At 40.9% G+C, this 18340-nt stretch overlaps 1 protein-coding gene across 1 annotated transcript in view; it reads left to right on the forward strand.

Moving 5' to 3' along the window:
* FOCAD (focadhesin) overlaps nt 1-18340 on the forward strand; it is a 155932-nt gene that overhangs the window by 19369 nt on the left and 118223 nt on the right. The window contains exons 8-11 of the mRNA XM_087716118.1: nt 279-485; nt 3260-3347; nt 5603-5802; nt 8303-8560. Coding sequence (XP_087572244.1) covers nt 279-485; nt 3260-3347; nt 5603-5802; nt 8303-8560 — 753 coding nt within the window. The remainder of the gene's footprint in view (nt 1-278; nt 486-3259; nt 3348-5602; nt 5803-8302; nt 8561-18340) is intronic.

Here is an 18340-nt window from a genome sequence, read left to right on the forward strand (position 1 = left end):
ATTCCAGTCATTAGGAAAGCACCTTGACAATATTACTTGGCAGCTGGGGAGAGAGATGTACAACTAAGTATCATCAGCACAATATCAGGGAGGTGTTTCTAGAATGCATATAGAGATGGGATCTTAGATTACCTATTCCAGCTAAATTGACATATTAGGAATACAATACCTCTCTCTATGTAAATTCTTCATTTATATATATCTGCCAACATTTTATGTGGTCCTCAGTGCTGAGCCTTTGCATGTATGATGCAGTCTTGTTTCTTTTGTTTCCGTAGGTAAAAGACGCTCTACAGATCACGGAAGCATTGCTTTTTTTGGAGGGATTATTTCGGAGTCTGCTGCGTTACCCTAGTTTTTGGAAGACGCAATTGTGTCACCTTTGTCTGCAGCTTCTGGTTTTCTGTGAGGTTAGCCTGCAGGCCACAGGGGAATGTTCATCTTTAATTCGCTTAATGGAGGAAAATGTTGAGCTTCTGAAAGAGGTAGGCTCTCTGAGGAATAAGATAACTTTTAAATATGTATTATACCTAATTTGAGTGATGGCCCTTAAATTTTGGCCTTAGTTGTAAGGGTTTTGTTAGTAAGCTGGACTGGGAACAGGTATCTCAGATATTTAAGGACACAAGAGTTGCTGATAATTAGATTTATTGTAGAAAAATGTAAGTCATCATGTAACTTTATAAGCATCTATATACTACCAAAACTCTCATTTTCACAACTTTTAACTGGACAAAACTGTGCATCCTAGGTCAACAATTTTTTAACCAAGGTACTTTAAATGGACTAACTTATAGAATGTGCCCCAAATCTAGGAGTCATATCATCTGAGACAATAAAATTTGGGAAAGTTGTTTATTGCTTAAGTATATATTGGGCTGAGGCTTCACTCATGTGATCTTTATTTTCAATATTTGTAGTTTCCTAGCCACTCTCACAAACCCTCAATCCCTTACCCATCTAGCAGCAGACACTTACATAGAGGAGGAAGAAAGAGAGGGGGAGGGAGGGAGGAAGGGAAAGAAGAACAGGAAGGATGGAACCCCACCTCCCAGGTCTTCCCCCATCTGCCTAAAGTACTGTGTGCTGATTACCTTACCACACTGCCTCTCTATTCTCTGCTTGAATTTTGGCTTCCTATCATCTCTAGGGCTGCAAGAGCTGCCTCCTGAAGGATGTCAGCTCTCCTCTGAGTTCGGAAAGGAACAGCTTCTGCTGGGTGGAGAAATGGAGTTCAAATTGTTAGGATCTGAGTTCCATTTTTGCACTGAATGGAAGGATGTCAGCTTTTCTCTGCAGGCAGAAAGAAACTTCTTCCATGAGGTGCTGAAACAGATATCAAATCATCAGGATCGGAGCTCTGTTTATCCACCTTGCTGAAGGTGTTCAGTGCCTCTTGGTGGACAGATCTTTTAGCCAATCCCCAGAGACAAGAGAAAGTCCTTTTGGTTGGCAACGGCAGCTTATAACTTTCCCTGCCTGCTTCCCCATTGACTTTCTGGGAAAGCTGGTAGAAAAGATTTAAAATGATGATAACATGTTTGGCAACTGGTTGTAAGTCCCAACAGGTTGCTAAATGCTTAGATCGTGATTATGTGATTGCAGGAGAGTGAGTGCTGGGCTGTTCTATGTAAACATCCTTTCCGAGGCCATTGTAACTTTAAACAATTGTTAAACAAACTTTGAGGTACCATATATTTCGGGTTATAAAATGCACTCCCCCCCAAAAAAAGTGGGTGGAAATGTTTGTCTTTCTTATAGAGCAAATGTTGCCGAAGCCCTGCCAACCCACCGGCCCCCACTCTTCAGCTTCTGTCTCCCAGCAATTTGCCTCCTTGCAACAAACAGCAAATAGTTTAGTCAGCATCAGCACAGCCTGATTTAACACGAGCAGCTGATTGATGGTTGGATTGGCCTCCCAAAATACCAACAATCAGCTGTTCCAGGCTGTGGGGATCATTGCCACCTATCGCTGCCTTCGCATGCCCCATTTTTGGCCTCTGTGTGTCCTGTTTTCTGTGTGTCCCATTTGGTGGTGATAGGTAGCAGTGATCCCCACCACCTGGAATGGGCTGAAAATGGGACACATGGAGACCAAAAATGGGGCACATGGAGGTAGTGATAGGTGGTGGCAATCCCTGCAGCCTGAAACAGCTGATCGTTGGTATTTCTGGGAGGCCAATAATCAGTTGCTCGTGCTAAATCAGGCTGTGCTGAAGTTGACCAGACTGTTTGCTGTTTGCTGCAAGGAGGCAAATTGCTGGGAGGCAGAGACAGTTTTTTTTTGTTTTCCTCCCCAAAACCTAGGTGCATCTTTGAGTCCAGAGCATCTTATAGTCCAAAAAATATGTGTATTATCAATTCTTCATTTTTTTAAACAGCTGAAATTATCTTTACTAGAAGTCAGGGTTATGCAGACACAAGAAAAGCATTGTGTTAGAAAAGCAAGGCCCAAATCATAATTCATAAAAATACATGCTAAAATAGAATATACAAAGAAGTCATGTCATTGGCTTAACACAAAGAGTGAAGCCAGTCATTATCTCGCTATAGTGTTTCAGGTAGCATTTTTTTTTCTATCTTCTGTATGATTATGCTAGGAAATAAATCTGAGTCTTACTGTCTTTGTTCCCGTTGGAACATTTTTAGTAATGTAGAGAATTACAGGATTCGCTAGTTTACAAATCAAGGATTCATTATTTGTAAAAGCTGACTTTAAAAGAAAATTAACTTTTTTGACAAGTGAGCAGCTATGTGTGGAGATTATCTAACCTTATTATAAAATGGAACAGTATAAATTAGCTATGCTACATAGACTTTTTGGCTTTGTTTTTTCTTGTGTAATGAGGATCAAAGAAAGCTGTTGTTGCAGTCCAAGACCAGAGAAGGGAAATCTGGCTGGCGTTTTTCATGTATATATACACTTATTCAAGCAATATGTTTAAACACGTTAGTATTCATTAACTCTCTTGGGAGGAGTCAGAGTCAGAGTCAGTCACTGGCTCTTATGTTATGACACTGTTGCCTGCTGCTGCGGAAATGGAAACATGGAAAGTAGCTATGTTACCAGCACCAAGTAAAATCAGAAAGAACTTAAGAGTTATTTATTTTACATGTTAAGGCTGAGGAAATATGCTTCATTTGATTTTTTTTAAAGCCAAGAGTGTAAAATTTGCTTAGGATGTTTATTTCCATAGGCTGTGTTGTATGTTATACTTGGAAAGAAAATCAGACTTGATTGTGTATCTTGGTTCTTCAGGGTTTTCCATTTCAGATGACCATCATTGGATTAGGTGTGCTCCTACTGCAGATTCCAGCTAGTCAGCAAAAGCCTATTTTAAATCTAGGTAAGACTTCATTGTAAAATTTTAATAATTCCCTGAAAAAATTACTTCCTTTATTTAGCTTTCTGGGAGGGAACATTTTCTTAATAATTTCAGATTATCAGGAAGCATCACTTTGTTGTTATTGTTGGCAACAATAATAGATTGAAATTGTTGTTCATAAAGATGAATAGGAGATTATATGTCATAAATATATATTTGTTTAGCTATTTTTATGCCCAAGGTTTTCATCCATTGTGAATGGGTGGACAATCAGATTAATAATTTATGTACTCCACATGCCAGAGTCACTGTCAACATTTTTCCATTAGTATTTAATAAAATCATAATGAACACTTAATAAAATACAAATAAAGACTGTTAAAGAAGGAAAAGAAAAAAAGAAATCTGAAAAAAGAAAATATTAATAGATTTCCAGGTAAGATGTACTGACATAGAATATGGAGACTTTCCCTCTTCCCAACTGTTGGCCCTAATCCAAAGTACTTCATCTCCCTCTAAAAATGTAAAAAGAAAAATACTGAGCATTTAAAAAGCTGCTACTACATTTCTTCAAATGTAGTACACAATAAACTTCTCTGGAGCATCTGTGACAAATTGCTGGAAAAAAGGGAAAAAAAGAATTAATTTCTTTTTGATTTCCTGCCCAGTGGGCTTTTCTGAATAACATCTGCTTCTGAACTGTTTGTGGAGTCAGATCTGGAGAAATCATTATCTCCTTTGTATTTTATTCCAAAAATCCCACTAGCTGGGATAAATGCTGGCTGTGATCCCATAAGAGTACATCTTAAAAACTTCATAGCAGTAGGACAGTAAAAACTCAACATAGTCCCCCCCCTCCCCTCAGTTACTTTATCTTACTCTTGTGGATGGGGAATAAATGTGTCGGAAGCTAATGCTTTCTGTTGTTCTACAGCTCACTTAAGTAGTTACTTTCCCTGGAAACAATGGTCCAATTCTTATTTATTATATTTTTGTGGTTTGCTTACAGGTCCTAGGTATTGATAAATGAAGCAAGACAAAGGGTTTTCCACTTAAGAATTAGAGCTACTTATTAAATGCAATGAAAATATGCTGAAATACTACCTCATCCTTGAGGTTTTTTTTTATGCTCTTTGAGTTTGGTTGTTTTCTTGCAGATGTTTCATTACCCAAACTAGATAACATCAGTGTGCGCTGATGTTATCTAGTTTGGGTAATGAAGAAAACCACCAATGAAGAAACTTAATGAAGAAAACAGCCAAGCTCAGAAAGCACCAAGAACTCCGCATTTCAACTCTGAGCTTTCTTGGTCCCTTGTCCTTGGAAGGTATCAAAGTTATAAACTAAGTTTGTCACCATTCGACCCAGGAATCTCAAATTCTCATTTGTACATTGATTCCATAATAAATTTACATTTAGTATTGTGGGAGCTGATATTCTCTGAATGAGACAGAATTGTAAAATTATATTAGAATTAAAGAATATTTGTCTACTGAAGGAACTTTGAATATACATGTGAATGCAGCCACTTGATTATGATTCCCTAGGACCGTGATGGCGAACCTATGGCACACATGCCACAAGTGGTACACGAGCCATCTGTTCCAGCATGCATGCATGCGTCGGCCAGCTGTTTTTTGGTTTTCTGGAGGGCTGTTTTCATCCTCCCCAGGCTTCAGGAAAGCCTCTGGAGCCTGGGGAGGGCGAAAAACAGGGCCAACTTAAAGTTTGGAAATGATCCATTTCCGGCTTCCAGAGGACCTCCAGGGGCCCAGGGAGGCCATCTTCAACCTCCCCAGGCTTCAGGAAAGCCTCTGGAGCCTGGGGAGGGTGAAAAATGGGCCCAACAAGCCAACTGGAAGTTTGTAAATGATCTGTTTCCGGCTACCGGAGGGCCTTCGGTAGGGCAGAAGAGGCTGTTTTCATCCTCCCCAGGCTTCAGGAAAGCCTCCGGAGGCTAGGGAGGGTGAAATCTCCCCCCTGCACATGGGAGATGGGTCACATGTGCATGCACGGGGGTCATCTGTGCATGCGCATATGGGTGGGGTGCATTGAATTGTGGGTGTGGGCATGCACACATGCGCGATAGCATGCACACACAATTTTGGCACACCTTTACAAAAAGATTCGCCATCACTGCCCTAGGATGTTGAATGTTGCATGTTTTTGAATACCCTTCTATTCTAAAGGAAGATTTTGTCTACTGCTTTTCAGTATTGTATTAGATGGTTCTGGGTTTTAAAATTCTTAATACAGATGTTCTCTTGTTTTTATAGCCATCAAGCTTCTATCAGGTTCGGAAACCAAGATGACTCCATTGATGGCTGTCATCTTAGTGATGCCTGCATTGCAAATATTATCATCTACCACTGGTCAGGACAACATGACTGAGGAGAATGATAGCACGACTAGGCAGCAATTAGCCATTAATCTTCTAGAGATTGTACATCAGGAAGAGCTTAAGGAGCAGCCCTTGGTGAGGTTTTCATGCTTACTTTTAAGTTTTCCAGCTGTGGGAAAATAATAATTATATAATAATTCAAACTTTCAACTCTTATTTCAAACCAAACAATGTAAAATATTAAAATATGTACTGAAGTATGGAGAAAGAATATTAGAATAAATCAGATTATGAAAGGGCAATATAAATAAGCACATGTGGTAATTGTTAGCTCATATCATATTTGTGACCTCTTAAAAGACATTGGATTGGCCTTTACTGAAGTAGAATCTTGGTTTGAGAAGGTCTTTTGGTTAATGTGTCAGGGCTGTTAGGTACCTAAAGAATGGGTGTCTAACCTTTGGATTGCCTGGGCTGCATTGAGTGAAGAGGAATGATCTTGAGTCATATACAAAATATATAATATAGTTAATGTATATAAATGAAGTGTATTTTTAATATTTTAATGCAATCTTGTGGAGCCTCATCGTATGGGCCATGGGTTGGACATGCCTGACCTAAAGTATGAGATCATGTTAAGTCCAGTGTTCTTGATCATGTTGTCCAGTGTTCTCTTTGTACAACAGTAGGCATTTAGCAATTCACAAGAGGATATTCAACAATCCAGAAGATGGTTCTTCTTCTGTAGCTTGATATGGCCAACATAACTGAAAGTTTTTCCATACTCAATGAAGCATATATTAAATAATTTTGGCATTATTGGGCTTTTTCAATTATTCAGTGTAATAATGGCCCTTGCTTCTCAACCTTTTTTTTTTTATTTTTAAACTGCTTGAACATGAAAGGTTCTAGTCTGCACTGGATGATAGATAGCATTATTTAGCTAGCATTCAATTGTCCTTTCTTTGGTACTGGTTATACAAATTGGATTCTCCCAATGTGTTTGCGACTGAGTCATTTTCAGGTTTTGCTGGCATCATTTGATTAGGACTTTTATCGATTCTTCTTCTGTTAACTTCCCATAGTTCTGTAGATATTCCATCAGTTCCTATTGCATTCTGATTTAGTAATAATGAATGTAGACCTAATTTTATCTTCTAGTACTGAAGATTCTTATGAATAGAGAATATTCTGAGAAGCAAAGTAAAATGGACGAAGCCAGATTTGTAGGTTGTTATATAGGAGGCCTATAAAGCTTCTCTCTCTTTGAGTTGTGACAGTTCACTTAGTGACCATTCGAAGTTACCCGATAATCCCCCCAAGTGTTTATGACAAAGTCTCAAAATTACAACTGTTGCAGCACCACAGCAGTAGTTCGCCCTTACAAACGACCACAGAGGCACTACAACATTCACCCTATTCCCTGCTCCCAACAACTGCTTCTCCTCCTCCCATCCTGCTGCACTCACTTATTTTGCAAAGAACTGTCTCCTCTCTGCCACAGTTTCTTTGCTTTTGAGGGAAAGGAGAGCAGGACAATTTTCCTTCCAGCATTCGGTCGGCTTGCAAATACTTTTTGTGCCAAGTGAAATGACAGTTACCTCATACGATTTCGGGCACCCATCCGCACTGCAGGATTTGAGGGGGAAAACATGAGGTATCTCTAAGTCGGGGAGGCTTTGGGTGGCTGGTTCCTTCACTAGCCTGCCATGGCTTTCCCCACTCTCATACCTCATGCACTTAACTTGCTCATTCGATTAGCAAATGGCTAAAGCAGGGAGCAATCATGTTCAAGTCATATGATTCACTCCTATGAATCCTCGAGTTACGAATGTAATTGGCAAGCCCCATTACATTCATAACTCGAGGATTACCTGTAATTCATACAAAATGGGGGATTTAATTGGCAAATAGAATTAATAAGTCCCAAATAAAACCAAGTTCATCAGGGGCTAAATCAAGTTTCCTCTGGGTTAGTCCAGCAGTTCATCTGAATGGTTTGGAGAGCTTCCAAAACATGTCCCCTTCCTTCTATTAAGCCCATATTGATATGGTCATGTATAATAGGCCTTAACATCCAGAAATGTTTAGGTCCACTTTGAATCGCAATGGAATGCTTTTTCGAAGAACCTCCTTAAATAGGAGACAAGAATCCCTTTGTATGTTAAGGAGCTCCAGCTAATTTTAGCATGTCAATCATTCATAATTGCTTGCGGCTTTAAGCGTGCTCTTTAGTAACGGAACTCTAGCACTTCCTTTATAGTGATTGACATTTGGGAAGTTTTAAGAGGGTGCAAAATACAAGTATAATTGTAGGTTTAGTTTAAAAGAGGAAGCCATAATTGACAACAGTGATGTTGGTGATTTATTTGAATGAAAAAAAAACCTCTTAACAGCAATTATATAATGTAATTGTTCTTTGCACTGGCCAACTTTCCCCAACTTGGGACTGTTTAGATGTGCCGGTTCAATATTTCCACAATTCCCAATCAGTATTTTCTTTGTCCATACAGGCTGTGAGTTATGGGAATGATGATTTTAATATATTTTTGAAAGTTGACTAAAATATTCATCTTTGGCTTCATGAAGGAAAACAGTTTCATTGTTATAATAGGCTTTTTTTAATTTCCCACAGATCTCTTGGGAGCATTACTTCCCCATAAATAGTACCTATGGTTCATTGCATGTCACTTGGCAACTCCTTTGGCTTTTGAGAGACAAGACCGCTATGCTTGATTGGTTGTCTTCTATTAAATCAATGCTTCCTATTGCAACACAAGTCTCTGTCCATGTTGTTCTCCTGGTAGCGTATCTCCTCATTCAAGAGAATGGGGATAATCTTCATAGTGTGCTGGATGCTACCATAGAAATTGCAAAGGTGGATTCATCTCAGGTAAGATTGATTTTTGATAAATGGCCTACACCTAATATTCAAAAGACCTCTCAAAATCAGTCTGAGCTTCTTACCTCTATAGCTTTTGGCTTTTTGCATATCACCTTTTTGTTATGTGTTCTTCGCAGCTCCTCTTTTAAATCTCTTTTTCCTTTCAACTGTTATTCTGTTAGTGACAGTTCTCATTGCTGTTGTTTACTGAATGCCATCTGGCATTAGGCAAGGGCCCATCCCTATCCAATCCTTGCCGGCTTGGTCCCTCCCAGCCCCAAACATTTTTAAGTCGGCTTCCTCTTGAACTCCCCTCACCTGCCTCTGCCCCCAAGTGTTTTTGGCTGCACTGCCCAGCAGCAGTTGCCAGACCTTTATTTCAGCCTTGAGTTTGCCACTGTCACTACCACCAAGGAGTACTTCCTTAGGTCCCAAACCATGGCCCAAAGCCCCAGTGCAAAGCCCCAGCTGACTTGGCCACCACCCCAGGGCAGGTGCCGGCCTTTTTCCTAAGGTTGTATGTTCCAGGTTGTGTGTGGTCTTCTTGCAAGACTTTGGAAGTCTTCACATACGATCTTTTTGCAAGGCTTTGGAAGGCCTCAAATGGCAGGATTGGTATACCATAGGGTAGTAAGGCTGGCAGGGGAGAGATGCGTGGAGAAAGGCAAGTGGGGAGTTGAATGGCCACTTCTGCAATTGTAAGTGCAGTGAGCTGCCAAGTGCCTAAATTTTCATCGCATGTTTGCAGGGGCTCTGCACTGGGTGTAACTTTGCATGCCAGGGTAAATACTGTATATTCACCACTTAACTTCAAATGGTTGCTGAACAAACACTAAATGAATATTGAGCTGAAGGTTAACAGAATTATCTGTATTCCTGTATTTTCTGGCAGAAAAGATACTTTGAACCATTATCCTTTTTTTGAGCTTTTAAAAATGTTTGTTTTTAAATACATTTGAATAACTAAAGCAGCAGATAATCAGATGTGAAGTTAGTGATTATTAATTTCATCTACAGAGGCTTTGTATGAAACCTTAACAGACTAATCTATACATATATGAAAATACTCATGGACTATTTTTTATTAACCTTGGGTATATTGGAAGCATTAAAATAGAGTGATATAATGTTAAAATACAAAAAGAGCTGAACCATTGAATTATGAGAAATAAGCTTTGCAAGAATAAAAAATGCAATTCATTAATAACTATGAAGCATTCAGTAATTGTATTCTATTAACATTAAACACTTTGGGATACATTCAAATACTACATTTTTCTCACTGTAAAATTATTAAAACATGCAGAACAGAACCTATTAAATGGCTGTTTAAGTATCATAAAGTACATAGAATTGCAAAAGTTAACAATAAAATAGTGAGAGAAAATCTTATGTTGTGGATATACTACAGCTGATCCATTGTATTCAATTTCCTTGGGAAAAACATGCATTCAAAATGCAAAAAAAAAAGACTTAATGATAAGAGAGGAATTCTGCTTTACAGTTTGCAGCTCTCTGTGGGAACAGCTGTCTCTGGATGGTTTTTGTTCAGGATGCTTTTATCATATTAATTCAGAACAGATAAATGGGAACTACTTTACACGAAATGGGGAGCTTGGGAATTTCTTTTCAACCTCAAATGGCCTGAATTGTCTTTGTTCAATATTTTGTGCTGATTTTTTTCAATTATTTTTAGTATAGAATAGAGGAACGGAAGAAGGTTAGAACCACAGAGACTGTTGCCAATGGCAGTCTGCTGTAAATTATTTGCATAGTTATGGATGAGGATATCGGTTAACCCTAGATCAACCACATTGAGTGCTAAAAAAAGCAGTTTTAAACCTTTAGGTATTTGGCTTGTTGGGAGGTTTATGGTTAAGTTTATTATTCGCAGAAGATGCTTTTGTGTAGTTTTCTTTTACAAGTGGGTCACAATAGGTTTTAGAACATTGGAAAATAATTGATTATGATAAATTAAAATTCTAGCAGACTAATTTATTTAGAGTTCATGTGCTAAAATCGTGAAGAACGCTTAAGACAGATACAACATTTGTTAGGTAAGCTCCCCATTGGGAGAGTGAGTATGTTCAGAGAAGCGTTGTGAGGGTGGTATTGGAGAACACACAAACCAGCATACAGAGACACTGCAGTTTAAATAGGCTTTTACTTTCATGGAAATAGAGGTATCAGAGTCCATCAAACAGTCCAAGTCATACACAGTTAAGACAGTTAGTCATCAACGTCTTTCAATTAAGGGATAATCCAAATAACATAGTCCAGTATCATATAATCAGTTCAGTACTCAAAGTTTGCTAGCAGTTGCAAAACTTACAATACTTCACGCTGATCACTATACCGCACTTCTAACAGCCAGCTTCCAAAACCCTCAGATCAGCATCTAACAATGATTCTGGCTCCATCTTATGGCCGATTGAGGAAACAGCAACCAATCACATTTACAGCATGATTTAAAGAAACAGGTACAGCCTTGTTACATGATTTATATATCGCCAACCCAACCGTTAGATTATATTCCTAACAACATTTTTGAACGAAGCATTATAATCTGCAAAATAGTGATCAAATAAACATAAAATATAAGTAACAAAAATATTTAAACCAAGTTTTTGCAATTTACATAGGCAATATGATAGCTATCTATTTTGCTGTAAATTATTTACATTTGGAATTGAGATATTTTGCTCTACAATTTAATTTTCATCTATGGGATCAAATTGCAGAAGCCTGTTCTTGTTTGATGTTTGTATAATATTTTAATACATTAGGCATTCTAACTAGGAAAAATGTAATAGAAGATGTGAAAAACATTAATCTTAATTTATCATTTACTATTTAAGGTTGTTGTGAATACTCTTAAGGCATATTGATAGGACTTCAGATATTTGTGTGTGCTGCAACTGTGAAGTAGGAAAAAAACTTTTCTTTTCAAGAAATTTATTTATTTATTAAATTTTTATGCTGCACATCTCCCATATAAGGTGACTCTGAATATAAGTTATAAAATAATTAAAATTAATAATTAACATATTAAAATGTTTAAATTACAAAGATTATTATAATAAAAATATAATGAAACCAGAACTAAGAAATGGAGAAGACTGGGATGACTTCTCCTTATCTTGTCAGCCTCCTCCAGGAGCCTCCTCTTTGGAGTCCCAGGCCAAAAGAGTGGGAGCAGTTCTTAACTTCAGTGGTAGAAGTTCCACAGGGATGGAACCACAGTTGGAAAGGCTCATCTTCAACCCACCTCCTGGAATTCCTTAGCAGAAAAGTGGTGCATGTGGTGCAGACCAGAGGTGGGTTCCTACCAGTTTGGACCAGTTTGGCCAAGTAGGTAGGAACTCAGCCGCCCACACATCCGAACCGGTTCCATTGTCGGTGGCTGCATCTTTATTTTGCTTCTGCACATGCACAGAACAATCTCCATTGCAAAAATGTATTTTTCCCCTTTTCATATGTTCTGCTCATGCATAGACCTTTTTGTGTGTAAATGCGCACACTATTGGAACATTTTTTGTGCGCCGAACTGGCAGCAATGCCGGTAGCAACACACCTCTGGGGCAGACTAATCCCATTAGGGAGAGATGGCTCATCAGGTACCCAAATATTATTTTGGATACTAACAACGAATACCTGTGAGTTAGTGAATGCCTCTGCACCTCCTCAAATATTAACAATGCCTTGTTTAAGCTCTCTTTGGATCCTGTTCTACTACCGTGTTTTCCTGAAAATATGACAGGGTCTTATTTTCTTTTGCCCCATGAAATATGGCCTTGGGCTTATTATCAGGGATGGCTTATTGTTTTGGGGTTGCCGGGCGGCTGTTCCCTTGCAAGCAGGCTCCCGAAGAGCTGGGCACAGCCTCGGGGGCAAAGCAGCCATAAGGTAACCATGTTCACGAGCAGCTGCCTGGCAAATCCCCTCTCCAGCTGCACAGAGCGCCATTCACTGACCTAGGGGGTATCACTAAGGTGCCAAGCCACATGGCGTTCTGCCTGCCCCCCAGCTCCTGCAGCTGCCAGACAGAGAGTCTTCCGGACAGAGAGTCTTCCGGATAGAGAGTCTTCTGGACAGAGAGTCTTCCAGCAGCCGGCCCACCATAGAGAGCACTCCTAGAACGGCCGATGCCGGAAGACTCAGCCTCCAGTTTTGGAGTTTGGAAGTTATGTTCAGAGCATGGCGGCTGTGGCGGCAGCTAGTGATGGCCAGCGGCGGTGCCCTGGGAGAGCTGTGCAAGGGCTTGGTGAGGCTGGGGGCGGAACAGGCACTCGTGCAGCCCCCTCTCCAGCCAGGCAGAGCTCCATGCACTGACCTAGGGGGTATCTTGAATGTGCCAAGCCGCGGGAGCTGGGAGGCAGGCAGAGCGCCACGTGGCTTGGCACCTTAGTGATACCCCCTAGGTCAGTGAATGGCGCTCTGCCCGGCTGGAGAGGCGATTTGCCGGGCGGCTGCTTGTGAGCATGGTTACCTTATGGCTGCTTTGCCCCTGAGGCTATGCCCGGCTCTTCAGGAGCCTGCTCGCAAGGGAGCAGCCACCCACCAACTCCTCCCTCTGGCCAGGCAGAACGCCACTCCCCAACCTAGCGGTATACTGAAGGCGCCAAGCAACATGAGCACCTTTCCCCCTGGCTTCCCCGGCTTGGAACCTTCGAGATACCACTAGGTCGGTGAGCAGTGCTCTGCCTGGCCAGAGGGGGGAGTTGTCCAGGGGGTATTTTCGGGGGAAAACGGTATGTGGATGGAAGCTATAGATAATTGGCTCTTTATTTTGGTTAAAAATTCAAATGCTTTCTTCCAAATACATTTAATGACCACTTGTTCCATGAACATTTGACATTACGATGTCAATGAACAAGTGGGACTTACAACTAGTCTTTGTAGTTGTGGCGGTCACAGCATCCCCGCAGTCATATATGTTCATGATTTAGGCAACCAACTTGCAATTATGTTGCTGCAGCATCCTGCGGTTATGTGACTGCCATTTGTGTCCTTTGTGCCCAGTTTCCAGTAAGCATGTTAGTGAGGAAGCTGGGTAGAAAACTACAAATTGTAACCATGTGACATTGCATTTAACTAAATAGGGTTTGCTTAACAGAAGTCCTAGAAATTCTAAGTTGGTGCAGTCATGTGAATATCACACTTTATAACTCTTTAGTGACAGAGTTGCTAGTCCCAATTCTATAAAGTAAGAACTACCTGTAATTTGTAACCTATAACTCTTAATGCTTTCATTTTCAGTAGCTTATGTAAAAGCAACTATATAACTAGCAATATGATACAATTCTCTGCCTTTAGAATCTTTCCATCAACCAAGCCTTTCTGCCAGAAATGATGCTCTGATCGTTTTCTGCTTCTTAGCACAAAAGTATCTTGAACATGTTATATCAAAGGTCACATAAACATATTCCATTATATTTATTTATGGTGCACCCTTTTATTTTTACAGTCAGTGTCTGATCACCAGTACAAACTTTTGCAGTCAGAGGAGCAGAGCATGAATTTTAATTCCATAATCATGTAGATAATGTTTTTCTTTCTAAACAACAAGACCTTGCCGAGAGCTGGCTAACTGACATATCCAAATGGATTTTAAAAGAGACATGTTGTTCCATAAGCTTTCCTTTCATGGCCAATTGTAGTTGCTTTAGCTTGTAGCTACAATAGCCTTTGTAGCTTACAGTACTACAAATCAGTGTTGACTAATAGTGACCCCTAATTGAATGGTTTATCTAGTAAGATAAAGGTAAAGGTTCCTCTCGCACATATGTGCTAGCTGTTCCCAACTCTAGGGGGCGGTGCTCATCTCCATTTCAAGGCCCAAGAACCAGCGCTGTCCAAAGACGTCTTCGTGGTCATGTGGCCGGCATGACTACATGCTGAAGGAGCACGGAACGCTGTTACCTTCTCCAGTGCACTGCTCAGAGAGTCCAAATGCTGGGTTAACACAGCCTATCTGCCCTTGGACTGAGTGAAGTTTTTGTTGACCACGCCTCCCTTTGCCTGCACATGCTCAGTTCGAAAACTCAGTCCGCCCGAATTAGGACTGTTTTGGGAGAGCTCCAGTCTAAGAGCGGAAAGGCTGGAAAAAGTCTCCCAATTTGGACCACGTTTAAATTCTCAGATAGAGGAAATCATGCTTCTACATCAGGTCTGTCTTTTGCCTCCATTGAGGTTTCTGTCGCTTTAAGAGAAGGGCTGCCGGGTTTCCCTGCTGTTGCTAATTGCAAGCACTGCAGGGGGTTGAAAAGGCTTGCACAGCGGGGGCTGGCTAGCAACTGGAGCAATTAGCGGGATAAACCAAATTCCCTGTTGGAACAGGGGTGTCCCAGGGGGAGGAAAGGTCCAGCGAAGGCTCTGAGAAGGCTCTAAAGCCGGCGAGCCAGATTGCTGGGATTCCCTCGCCTGCTCCATTTTGCCCGGCATCAGCAGCAACGGCTGGAGTCTTCGCGCGCTTTTTGAGGCTGGAAAGAGCGGGAAGGGGTTGCGCGCGCACCCCCCGCCATTTTGGATCGATCCGACTCACTGTGCAGAGCGGCAGAGCTCGGAGCGTGTGAGGAGCGAGGACAGCAAGAAGAGCCCAGCCAGCCAACGGAGCCTCAGCGAGCCCTCAACGACTGCAGAACGCCGCGGGGAGGCTGGGGACTAGACTGGGAAGCCAGCTAGTCTCTCCCTCCAGAAAATAAGCTAAGTCTCGGGGAACCGAGGGCGGTGGGAGGAAGGAATCCGACCCCAAGGCGGCCCTTTCCTCCTGGAGATTTTGCCAGCGCTTTTGGACCGCAAAGGCCAGCACGTGCCCATCCCAAATCCAGCTATATTCCAGGCCTCGTGGGGACCTGAAATGGCTGAGGAATGCAGGGAGGCCTTAGGGGAACAGGTGGGGCCCTCCAGCAAGCTGGATCCCTCTGCAAATAAAGGCAAGGGGCATAAAGGCTCACCAAGAGCCACAATGGATCCCAGGCAGGGTTCAAGGCCCCTTCAGCCAGAACCTAGCCCAGACCGTCGCAGCAGGGAGTCAGCTTCCCCTGATCGTGAGGCCCAATCCCCCGGGGAAAGTGAATTCTTGTTTGGGAATAACTATGCATCTAGGGATCCATCTCCTGAAGCATCTTGGGGGTACCCCGACTCCCCTAGCTCCTCCATTGGAGAGGACCGAGATTCTGTCCAGAACTCCCCCTTTGGGAGGGGTGGTTCCAGCTCAGGCAGGCCTAGACAGCGCAGGCCCAGTAAACAAAAGAGGAAAAGGGGAAAAAGCCCTGCTCTTTCCGATGAAATGAGGGAGGTAATTTCCTTAGCCATCTCCCAAGGGATAGCTGAAGGCATTAAACGCAAAGGCTCTCGCAAGGGCAAGGCCCCAAAGGAAAAACGCAAACCTAGGGCCTCCACTTCTAAGGAGCCTGCATCCTCCTCCCCATCTTCTTTTTTATAAAATATATTTTATTCATTTTCACATTCCATTTTGCAATCACTTATATACAGGGTATTTGCTATAAGAAAAGAAAAAGATAAAAAAAAAAAACAAAATAAAAAAGAAAACACAACTCATCATTCACAACCCCACCTGACACTTCCATCCTCCATACACCCCATCTACCCGCTCCAACTTTCCTTTCTCCCTCTAACACTCCCCTCCTACTTCCCTTTCCCCTCAAACCTTCCTTCTCCCCTTACTCCCAACACGCCCTCCTTACATTCCCCTTACTCCTTCCTTACTCCTCCCTCTTCTTTCCCTCTACCTCCCTCCTTGGTGTATGCCTTTATTCAAGTGTTGTTTAATCTGATAAAAAGTAAAGTAAACCAAGGAAAAAAAATATAAAGAAAGAAAAGAGAAAGAAAAAAAAAGAAAAAAAAAGAAAAAAAAACCAACCGTATATAAGTACATTCTTGTTCTTATTGAGACTATGTTAACACCCACCCACCCACCCCCCATAAATCCCCATCCCTAATCCTCCCGGCTTCCCAAGGCCCACACCTGGCACTGCCTTCTGTCTAAAGTATCTTGTGTACGTATGGATTAAAAATAAAAGTAATATCTTAAAGGAAAGAAAAACAAGAAAAAAGAAAGAAAAGAAAAAAGAAAAGAGAAAAAAGAAAAAGGAAAAAAAAAGAAAAAGAACTCTTTGTGTTGAACTCAGCCCCCCATCTTTATCTATGCTTAAATAGTGTAAGTCATTCTATCTAAATTTTATTCTCGTCTCTTACTTCTTTGTTATTTACCCCAACCTCCTGTAGACTCTCCCGTTCCTCTTCCTTAACCTTGTATTCAGATAAACATTTATACAAATTTGTGTAGGCATCAATATACAGTCTAGCTCAAAAATAATCCCTTCCGGTAAAATTCAAGCAACGTGGATCATGCCACATATTCAAATATTACTTTACAGAAGAATAATCAAACTTTCCCTTCTAATAGAATTTAAACAGCGTAAATAATCTTTCTTAACCTTATTTTCAAACAGTAATTCAAAATAATCTAACCAAACTTTCCCTTCTTAGTAAAGTTTAAGCAGCGTGGATCAAATATTACTTTACACAAAAATCAGTTTACATTCTATCTTAAGATAATCCCAACCGGCTTTCTCTTCTAATAGGATTTAAACAACGTAAATCATTCCGCATGCATTTTACCCTCATCCCTTGCTTGTCTGATATTTACCACTATCAAATTTATGCAGACATTAGTTTAAGATCTAGCTCAAAGTAATTTCACCCAACTTTCCCTTCTAATAAGAATTAAATAGCATGGATCATTCCACATATTCAAATAATACTTTCAACAAGAGTCGGTTAACCTTCTGTTTTAAAGTAATCCCTTCTAACAGAATTTAAACAACATAAATCATTCCGCATTCATTTTACATATATACAATCAATATCACCCCACCAATAAGTTCCGCTTTTTCTACCGGAGAGAGGTCGCAAACCCCCATTCAGTCCACAACTTTGGCAAATATTTTAAAATGTCTAAATCCTCGATCTCCGCTTTTCTGCTTCTACGAGGGAGGAAAGGCTACCCCCTCCATCTTGCAGCCACGCGGCCTGCCGCTTGCCTTCTCCTTCAGCTTGTCTCTCCTCTTTTCCAAGTGAATCAGGAAGTCCCGCCTTCAAAGTCTTGTAATAGAAATCTCGAGCCTCCGAAACAGAGTTAAGACGAAGTCTTTGATTCTCAAATGTGACCGTAATGCCGGCTGGGGCCTCCCATCTATATTGAATCTGTTGATTTCTAAGCTCTTTAGTTAAAAAAGCATAGTCTCTTCTTGCTCTCAACATCTGGAAAGGTATTTCTTTGAAGACAATCAAGTCCTGGTCATCAACTCGCAGACTGTTATTATGAAACTTTTGCATAATCGCGTTTCTAGATTCTTTTGTGGAGAAATATATAATTATGTCCCTCGGGAGCTGTCGCTGTTCCGCTACCAACGAGTTCTGGCGATAGATTTTCCGAATCTGCCAATCAAAGTTAAGTCCCGGGCTTCCCACCGCATGGCTGAAGGCTTCAACAAAGGTCTGTTTCAGATTCTCTCGCTCCTTTTCGCGGAGTCCTCTGACTCTTATTGCAAATGCCTTCCTATTAAAATTTATCATCACGAGCTGTTCTTCAGTGTCTCTAATTTTTTGTTGTAATATTTGAATATTAGTAGTCAAATTAAAATTAGCCTCCTCCAAGCTTTCCAATTTATTCTCTATTTCAGCAGAATAATCTGACAGGGCAGACACGGCTGCAAACGTATTCGCCTTCATTTGGTCAATTTTAGACTTTAAATCATCATA

This window comes from Thamnophis sirtalis, unplaced genomic scaffold (assembly GCF_051295495.1).
Source record: "Thamnophis sirtalis isolate CommonGarterSnake01/CBP01778 unplaced genomic scaffold, rThaSir2_p1.2 scaffold_5, whole genome shotgun sequence".
In the NCBI taxonomy this organism is placed as follows: domain Eukaryota; kingdom Metazoa; phylum Chordata; class Lepidosauria; order Squamata; family Natricidae; genus Thamnophis; species Thamnophis sirtalis.